General features: G+C 57.2%; 1 protein-coding gene across 3 annotated transcripts in view; it reads left to right on the forward strand.

Annotated features, from left to right (window-relative positions):
• The window catches only part of MAP2K7 (mitogen-activated protein kinase kinase 7), an 8,934-nt gene extending 385 nt beyond the window's left edge, over positions 1-8,549 (forward strand). The window contains exons 2-12 of one of the 3 annotated variants that reach the window (XM_015616072.2): positions 1,772-1,819; positions 3,466-3,601; positions 3,862-3,928; positions 4,144-4,257; positions 4,340-4,459; positions 4,729-4,836; positions 5,159-5,338; positions 5,609-5,689; positions 6,294-6,436; positions 6,737-6,782; positions 7,126-8,549. In XM_015616072.2, the coding sequence (XP_015471558.1) occupies positions 1,772-1,819; positions 3,466-3,601; positions 3,862-3,928; positions 4,144-4,257; positions 4,340-4,459; positions 4,729-4,836; positions 5,159-5,338; positions 5,609-5,689; positions 6,294-6,436; positions 6,737-6,782; positions 7,126-7,260 (1,178 nt within the window). In that variant the 3' untranslated portion in view covers positions 7,261-8,549. The remainder of the gene's footprint in view (positions 1-1,771; positions 1,820-3,465; positions 3,602-3,861; positions 3,929-4,143; positions 4,258-4,339; positions 4,460-4,728; positions 4,837-5,158; positions 5,339-5,608; positions 5,690-6,293; positions 6,437-6,736; positions 6,783-7,125) is intronic. The other 2 variants (XM_033511551.1, XM_015616073.3) reach the window with 2 other exon arrangements.
• Positions 8,550-9,427: the final 878 nt, after the last annotated feature.

A 9,427-nucleotide genomic window follows, 5' to 3' on the forward strand; every position in this document is an offset into this window, starting at 1 on the left:
ACTTTAGGGGCATTTTGGGGCACTTCGGGTCTGTTGGTGGGACCAGAGTGTTTTTAGGGGGCTCCGAGGCTGTTTTGGAGGGTTGAGGACAATTTAGGGGTGTTTTGGGCAGTTTAGGGGCGTTGGAGCAGTTTAGGGACATTTTAGAGCAGACCTGGATTGTTCGAGGAGTTGCAGGCTGGTTCGAGGATGTTTAGGGACATTTTGGGGCAGTTCCGGATTGTTTGGTGGCGTCCCAGGGTGCTGGGGATAGTTTTGGGGATTTGGGGACATTTGGGGTTGTTTTGGGGCTGTTTGGAGCGGTTTAGGGACATTTTAGATTTGTCTGGGGTGATCGGGGGGACTCTGTGGGGGATCCGAGGCTGTTTTAGGGTTTTAAGGACAATTTAGGGGATTTCATGGGGGTTTAGGAACTTTTGGGGCAATTTTGGGTTGTCGGGAGTGTTTGGGGCAGTTTAGGGCAGTTCTGGGTGGGTTTAGGGGAATTTGAGGCTGTTCTGGGGCATTTGGGGCCGTTTTTGGCCGTGTTTGGGGCAGTTCAGGGGCACTTTGGATCAGTTCAGGGCTGTTTGTGGAGTCGGGGGGTTTTATGGTGTGTCCGAGGCTGTTACCGGGATATTGAGGACAATTCAGGGTATTCTGTGGCAATTTGGGGGTTTTTAGTGGTGTTTCAGCCTGTTTTGGGGTATTTGGGGCCATTTTTGTGATGTTTGAGGCAGTTTAGGGACAATTTGGGACAGTTAAGGATTGTTTGTAGGGCTTGGGGGTTTTATGGGGGATTCGAGGCTGGTTTTGAGGTGTTGGGGACAATTTTGGGGTAGTTTAGGAGCAGTTTGGGGGAGTTTGAGGTTGGTTTGCGGGGCAGGGTGTTTTGGGGGGGGTCTGGGGCAATTTGGGGGGTATGGAGGGGGGAATTTGGGGACTTACAGTGAGGTTTTGTGGGCTCTGGGGGGGGGTTGGGAGTGGGATTTTTGGGGTGTTTCCCCCCCCAGTTGTCACCACGAGGACCCCCCCCATCAGGTAGGACCCCTCAGTGAATATTTTCCAGCAGTATTTTAGGATTTTCCAGGATTTTCTGGGCCGGGGGGAGCAGACCCCTCCGCTCCCCCTCCCTCCTCCCCTCTTTCCCCTCCACCCTTTCAAATTTAAGCTCATGTTTATCCCCCACAATTTAAATTCATCACCCCCAAATTACTTCCTGTTGCCCTCTCCCTGCCAAATTAAGGTGATTTCCCTACCAATTTAAATTTTTTTTTTCCACTGAATTTCGTTCCTGTCCCTCCCCCAGTTTCATCTCTGTCCTCTCCCCCAATTTAATTTCATTTAAATTTTGTTTAAATGTCTGTCCCCCCCAATTAAGCTCCTGTACCCCGATTTCATTCCTGTTCCCCCAACTTCAACTCAATTTTATTTGTCCCCCCAAATTGAAATTAAGTTCTGCCTCACCCTACTTAAAACTCATCCCCCTTAACTTAATTAATTTCCCCCAACTTAAGTCCATTTTTGTTTCCCCAATTTAAATTTGTGTCTTTCCAATTTAATTAATTTCTGTCTCCCCCATTTAATTAATTCCCCACACAATTTAAATTTATATCTGGCCGTTATTTTAATTCACTCCCCCAATTTAAATTAAGTTCTGTCCCCCAAATTCAACCCCATTCCCCCAATAGGTTCTTTTATAATTTATTCTCTTTTTCTTTCTGTTTTTTTCCCCCCCATTTTTTATTTTCTCCTTGTGCTCCCCCATGTCCCCCCCACCCCAAAATTCCAGTCATCGTCATCACCCTTAGCCCCGCTCCCGCTCCGTCCCAGCGAGCAGGTACCTACTCTCCCCCCGCAAAATTTGGGGACCCCCACCCCATGTTAACCTCCCCTTGCCTCACTTTCCCCTCTCTGAGCAGCTTTGCCCCCTCCCTTCCCCTCAAAATTTGGGGACCCTCTCCCCATTTTAACCACCTCGTGCTTCAGTTTCCTCCCCCCTCCCCCAGAGCAGTTTCTTTGCCCCCTCTCCTCCCTCCATGTAACCCCCCCTGAATGACCCCCTGGAATGGCCCTTCTTTCCCCACCCCCACCCCAGAATGTCCCCCCTGTGTCCCCTCCCCTTCCCGTGGCTGTGGCATGGAGTGGCCCCCCCGGCCCCGTGAAGCATGCGGCCGCTCGGGATGGGAAAAATGGGGGGAAACTGAGAAAAATTGGAGAAGATGGGAGGGCTCAGAATGGGGAAAATCGGAGGGATGGGTAGTGGGATGGGAAGAGGAAAAAATGGGGGAGAAATGGGTAAAATTGGGCAGGAAGGGGGGGAATTGAAGGAGAATGGGGCAGAAATGGGGGAAATTGGGGAAATGGAGCAGGAATGGAGGAAAATGGTGTAAGAAAAGGCAAAACGGGGTAGGAATGTGAGAAATCCGGAAACAAGAGGGGAGAATGGGAGGAAATGTGGAAAAGTGGAGCAGGAATGGGGGAAATGGAGGGAAATAGGAAACTGGAAAAAATGAGGAAAAGTTGGCCAGGAATGGGGGAAAACTGAGGGTGGAGAAATAGGGCAGGAAGAAGAGAAATGAGGAAAATTTGGTGGTAATTGCAGGAAAACGGGGCAGGCAGGGGAAAAATGGGGCAAGAACTGGGAAAAAGGGGCAGGAAACTGCAAAAGAGGAGAGTAAGGGCCAAAATTTTGGAAAAATAGCACAGAATGAGAGTTGGGACTGACTGGAAATGGGGCCAGACTGGGGCTGGAATGGGGCCAGAGTGGTTCAAACTGGGGCTGTGTCCCTGGGGAAAGGGGAAGGTGGGGGAGGGGGGTGGGGCTGGTAGGGGCTCACTGTGCTGCTGCCCCCCTGCCCCCTCCCCCCATTTATGGGGTTCCGATCTTTCTCCCCCAGTTTTGAGGTCTTGACGAGTCTGTCGTCTGTTTTTTGGGTCCTGATGTTTTTCCCCTCGTTTTTTGGGGTTCCTGACATGTCTGTTCCCCATTTTTATGTTCCTTACAAGTCTCTTCAGTTTTGGGCTTCCTGACTTTTCTTTTGCCCCCACACCCCAATTTTGGGGTTTCTGACTGGTTTTTTTTGTCCCCTCACCTCAATTTTGAGATTCGTGGTTGGTTTCTCTCTCCCCCCACCCCGGATTTTGGGGTTCTTGCTGTTTCTCTCACCATTTTTGGTGTCCCTGATGCTTGTCTCTATTTTTAGCGTTCTCTTCCTGTTTTATATGATTCTCTCCCTCATTTTTGGATTTTCTCTCCATTTTTGGAGTTCTCTGCCCTGTTTTTGGGATTCTGTCTCTCCCCAGTTTTGGAGGTCTCTCCCCTTTTTTTGGGGTCCCCATTTTTGTGGTTCTCTCCCAATTTTTGAGGTTCTCTCCCTGTTTTTGGGGTCTCTGACACTCTTTTCCATCCATTTCTGGGGTTCTCTTCCCATTTTGGGGGTCTCTGTCCATTTTTGGGGTCCCTGACTCTGCTCTCCCCTCCAGCCCTGCAGCTGCCTCTGGTGAGTGAGGGGGTCCGGGGGGGGCCCCCCGAGAGCCCCCAGCCTGCGCCCCCCCCCAGACCCCGGCAGATGCTGGGACTGCCCCCGCCCCCCTTCCTGGTGCCGCGCAGCCTGGAGAGGTGAGGATGTGCTCCTGAATCCTGATTGGCTGATGGGGGAGGCCTAGCAGCTGATTGGCCAAAGGTTTGGGGGATCTTGTTCCCTGATTGGCTGGAGCTCTGGGTAGTGTTGTGTTCTCATTGACCAGTGCTTTGGGGTGATCTCTTGCACTGATTGGCTGCAGCAGATCCTGCAGCTGTTGATTGGTTGATGGTTTAGAGGATCTTGGTTGCTGAAATGCCCTGAGTTGATTGGCTGAGCTTTCCCGTTGCCCCTCCAGCATCGAGATCGACCAGAAGCTGCAAGAGATCATGAAACAGACGGGGTACCTGACCGTAGGTGGACAGGTGAGATGGGGGGATTACCTGGCTGTGGGGGGCACAGTTGCGAATGAGGCAGGGGGATAGGAGGGGGTTATTTGTGAGGAGGTTATTTGGCTGTGGAGGGGTTACCTGGCTGCGGGGGGCACAGGTGAGGATGGGGGGTGTTACCTGGTTATGGGGGCCCAGGTGAGTCCAGGGGTATCCCAGGTGACTCCCCCATTTCCTCCCCTGCCCCGCAGCGGTACCAGGCGGAGATCAATGACCTGGAGAACCTGGGCGAGATCGGCAGCGGCACCTGCGGGCAGGTGTGGAAGATGCGATTCCGCAAGACTGGCCATGTCATTGCCGTCAAGGTGAGAGCGCTTGTGTCCCCTGTGCTTGGGGACATTGGGGTGACCCCTGTGATCCCCCCGTGACACCTGTGGGTCCCCCCAGCAAATGCGGCGCTCGGGGAACCGTGAGGAGAACAAGCGGATCCTGATGGACCTGGACGTGGTGCTCAAGAGCCATGACTGCCCCTACATCGTGCAGTGCTTCGGCACCTTCATCACCAACGTAGGCACCTGGAGGGCTGGAGGGTCTGGATCCATCCATGGGCTCCCCTCAGTGCTGCCCACAGTGCTCCCAGTCGCCCCAGTAACCCCTTTCCCCCAGACCGACCTGTTAATCACCATGGAGCTTAGTGCTCCCAGTGTATCCCAGTGCTCCCAGTACATCCCAGTGCTCCTAGTGCTCCCAGTATTGCTCCCAGTACCGCTCCCAATATCACTCAGTGCTCCCAGTACTGCTCCCAGTGCTGCCAGTTCATCCCCTTTATCCCCCAGACGGACGTGTTCATCGCCATGGAACTCATGGGCACCTGTGCAGAAAAGCTCAAGAAGCGAATCCAGGGCCCCATCCCTGAGCGCATCCTGGGCAAGATGACAGTGGCAGTGAGTGTCATTGGGGACAGGGGGGGACGCTGGGGACAGGCAGGGGGTCCCCAGGATCCAGTGCCCCATTCCCAAGTGGATCCTAAACAGGGTGACAGTGACAGTGAGCTGTGTGGGTGGCACCGGGGAAACACTGGGGACTGTCACTGCTGGTTCTCACAGATGGGGAAGGTGCTACTGTACTTGAAGGAGAAGCACGGGGTGACCCACAGGAGGACACTGGGGACAGTGGATGTCCTGGGCAGGGTGATATGGCAGTGAGCAGGGTGATGGTGATGCAGAGGTGGCACTGGGAACAGTGATGTCCATGTCCCATTCACAGATTGTGAAGGCGCTGCTGTACCTGAAGGAGAAGCACGGGGTGATCCACAGGGATGTCAAACCCTCCAACATCCTGCTGGACGAGCGGGGCCAAGTCAAGCTCTGCGACTTCGGCATCAGCGGCCGCCTCGTGGACTCCAAGGCCAAGACCCGGAGTGCAGGCTGTGCGGCCTACATGGCGGTGAGGGGACATCAGGACATCCCCTGTGCAGCCTACATGGGAGTGAGGGGACACTGGGGACATGGGATTAGGGACATCCCCCAGTCCCAGAGTGGGGTGTTTTGGGGGTATCGGGGCTGTTTGGGTTCCCAGGTTTGGGGGGGCTGCAGCCCAGGTTTGGGGATGGGGCTGTTTGGGATCCCCCCCAGGTTAGGGGGTTATGGGGATCCCCCCAGCCTTAGGGTCTGTACCCCCCTCCCGGTGCCCCCCAATTCCATCCCTCCCACCCAGCCGGAGCGCATTGACCCCCCTGACCCCACCAAGCCTGACTACGACATCCGGGCAGACGTCTGGAGCCTCGGCATCTCCCTGGTGAGTGAGTGTCCCTAATGTCCCCAGAATGTCACCCAACCCGCCCCCAGTGTCCCTAAACTAGCTCAAAACAAGTCCCAACCTTCCCCAACTGCCCTAGCCAGCCGAGGCCTACCCCAGTGTCCCCAAACTGTGACCAACTGTCCCCAAGCTGTCCCCAACCCACCCCAGTGTCCCCAGCTCCCCCCAGTGTCCCCAGATGATCACCAACTGGCCCCAAACTGTCACTAGACTGCCCCAACCTGCCCCAAACTGTCCCCAAGTCCCCAGACTGGCCCCAGCCAGCCCCAAATTTGCCACAGATTGTCCCCAGCTGCTCCCATTGTCCCCAAGTGTTCCCAGATGGCCCCAAGGTCCCCAATGCCTCCCCAGTGTTCCCAGACTGGCCCCAACCTATCTCTGGGTTCCCAGCATGTCCCCACAGTGCCATCCCAGCCTGCAGTGCCACCTGTCCCTACAGTCCACCACCTGTCCCTGTCATCTGTCCCTGTCACCTGTGTCACACCTATGTCACACCTGTCCATGTCACACGTGCCTGTGCCACAACTGTGTCATAGCTGTCACACCTGTGCCACACCTGTCACACATGTCCCACTTGTTGCAGGTGGAGCTGGCCACAGGGCAGTTCCCATACCAGAACTGCAAGACGGATTTCGAGGTGCTGACCAAGGTGCTGCAGGAGGATCCCCCCCTGCTGCCCCCCGCCATGGGCTTCTCCGGGGACTTCCAGGCCTTTGTCCGCGACTGGTGGGTGACATGGGGGGGACACAGGGACACCAGGGACACACAGGGGACATGGGGATCCTCAGCCCAGGGGATCCCCAAGATGCTCCAGGGACTCACAGGCCTCTGTCTGTGACTGGTGGATGACACAGGAATGGGGGAGACATGGGATCACAGCCCAGAGGGTCCCCAGGGTGCCAGCCCCGCTTCTCTGGGGAGTCCAAGGCCTTCATCTGGGACTGGTGGGGGACACAGGAGACATGGAGAGACATGGGGACATGGCCTGAGGGTCCCAAGATGCTTATCCCCTGTCCCCTCCCCCAGCCTCACCAAGGACCACAGGAAGAGACCAAAGTACAACAAGTTACTGGTGAGTGGTACCTGTCACCTGTCCCACCTGTCACCTGTTATTGTCACACTTGTCCTTGGCACACCTGTTATTATCATACCTGTCACCTCTCCTACCTGTTACCTGTTCAATCCCTGTCATGTTCCTTACATGTCTGCACCTGTGTCTCCATGTCCCTGTGTCCCCAAGGCCATGTTCATGTCCTGTGTCCCCGTACTCACCTTGTCCCCAAACCCTCATCACTTGCTGCTCCATCTCCATGTCCTCCATGTCCATTGTGGTCACCATGTCTGCATATCCCCCAATGTCCCCATGTCATGTCCCTGCTGTCCCTGGTGTCCCCAATGTCCCCATGTCCCCACAGGAGCACACCTTCATCAAGCGCTACGAGACGCTCGAGGTGGATGTGGCCACCTGGTTCAAGGACGTGATGGCCCGGACAGAGTCCCCGCGCCCGGGGGGTGGCTTGGGCCACCACCTGCCCTTCTTCACCAGGTAGCGCCCACCCGGCGCCGCCACGCCCGGCAGGGGACACCAGGGACAGCCCTGGGACACCTCCGGGGACAGGAACATTGGGGACAGCTGGGCCACACCCTGGGACAGGGCCACCCTCCTAGGACAGGGACACCCAGGACAGAGATAATGCCCTGGGCTGGGACACCCAGGACAGGGACACCTGTGACACACCCTGGAGGTGGTGACACCTTTGCCACCCCCCTATGCCACCCAGCGTGATGGTGAACTGCCACGGCCACCACAGCCACGGCCCGGCCTGGAGTGTCCCCAGCTTGTCCCTGTGGTGTCCCAGTGTGTCCCTGCCATCCCAGCATGTCCCCTCCCACTGTCCCTTCCTTCCCAAGGCCAGGGGACAGCCCTGTCACCTCGGTGTCCCCTTGGCTGTGCCTCAGTTTCCCACAGGGTCCCGTGTGGGGACCGGGCTGGGGACAGGACAGGGAGTTGGCACCAAGATTGTGTCACTCTGGGGTGTGACACCGGGGAGGTGACACGGGGAGGTAACAAACGGGGAGATGGCCCAGGGACGCGGACATGGCTAGGGGATGTGACATGGATGTGATGTGGATGTGACACCGAGGCCCGGGGCTGTGGCACTCTCCCCTGAGGGGACACGGAGGTGGCACCAGGACCGGGGATGTGACACAGAGGTGGCACTTGGGGACATGGAGATGGCGCAGGAACGTGGCACAGGGGACAGTGTGGAGAGCCAGCACGAGGATGTGACAGCAAGGGACAGCGAGGGGACACGGAAGGATGGCACAGAGATGGCACTGTGATGTGACACGGGGATGGCACCGGGACGTGACACAGGACACAGGGATGGCATCAGGATGGCACCGGGAAGTGACACGGGACACAGGGATGGCATCAGGACGTGGCACCAGGATGTGACACGGGGACACAGAACAGAGATGTCTCCAGGCTGTGACGATGGGGACACTGAGCTGAAGGACACAGAATGATGGTCTGGGAACATGGACACGTCATGGACGTGACATCACAGGGCCCAGTCCTGGGGCTGTGACACCGGGGATGTGACACCAGGAGGTGACACTGGAGGGGTGACACTGGGGACACGGCCTGGGGTGGCCCCGAGTGGCAGGGCCATGGTGGCATAGTGACAATCAGGGTCAGGCTGTGTCCCCGCTGTCCCCAAGGCCAGCAGGTGCAGTTTTAGTGCATTGGGGGTGTGGGCGGCGCCGCCCCCGTCACCCTCATTAATTATTATTAATTATTAATTATTATTATTATAAATGCGCATGTGGAACCCGAGGGGCCGCGTCGGCATTAGGCTCTGGGGACATGGGGGGGACATGGGACACGGGGAAACATGGGGACATTGGGGTCATTGGGAGGGGGAGGGGGGACACGACATTTGAGGCATTGGGGACATTGGGAGGGGGACATGGGACATTGGGGACATTGGGATGGGGGGGACACAGGACATTGGGATGAAGAGGGGATGGGGACATAGGGAGACATGGCATGGGGACATTAAGGACAGAGACGAGAAAGTGGAGGGGGGGACATTGGAGACACAAGAGATGGGACATTAGGGACCTGGTGACATTGAGATGGGGACGGGGAGCACGGGCATGGATGGGGGTGGCACAGATGGACCTTGGGGACATCAAGATGTGGGACATTGGGGATGGGAAAGAAGGGGCTGGGGACAGTGGAGGGACAGTGGGGACACTGGTGACACGGGAAGGAATGGCACAGGGGACACCGGTGCCAAGAGAGGCCACAGGGTTTTGGGGACACTGGTTGGGGACACGGGGGGACAGCTGGAGGATCCAGGTGACACCAGAGTGCTGGGAAGGGCATTGTGGACATCGGAGGGGGGGACAGGGGGATCCTGGTGGCACATCAGGGACACGCGGGGGCACTCGGGTGACGTCTCCCGTGACATCACCGCGGCCCAAGGGTGTCACCGGGGCGACGGTGGCCTCGGGCGGGCTACGCGGAGACATCTCCCCCCAGCGTGGGCGGGAGCCGCGGGGACAGCGCCGGGACAACTTGGGGACAACGGGGACTGGATGGCAGCGCCACCGAGCCGCCCCCTCCCCCTGCTCATCCTCCTGCTCCTTCTGCCCGGGGAGGGGCCCGCAGGTGTGAGGGACAGGGGGAACATGGAGGGGACATGGGGA

The sequence above is a fragment of the Parus major genome, unplaced genomic scaffold (genome assembly GCF_001522545.3).
Source record: "Parus major isolate Abel unplaced genomic scaffold, Parus_major1.1 Scaffold341, whole genome shotgun sequence".
Classification (NCBI taxonomy): Eukaryota; Metazoa; Chordata; class Aves; order Passeriformes; family Paridae; genus Parus; species Parus major.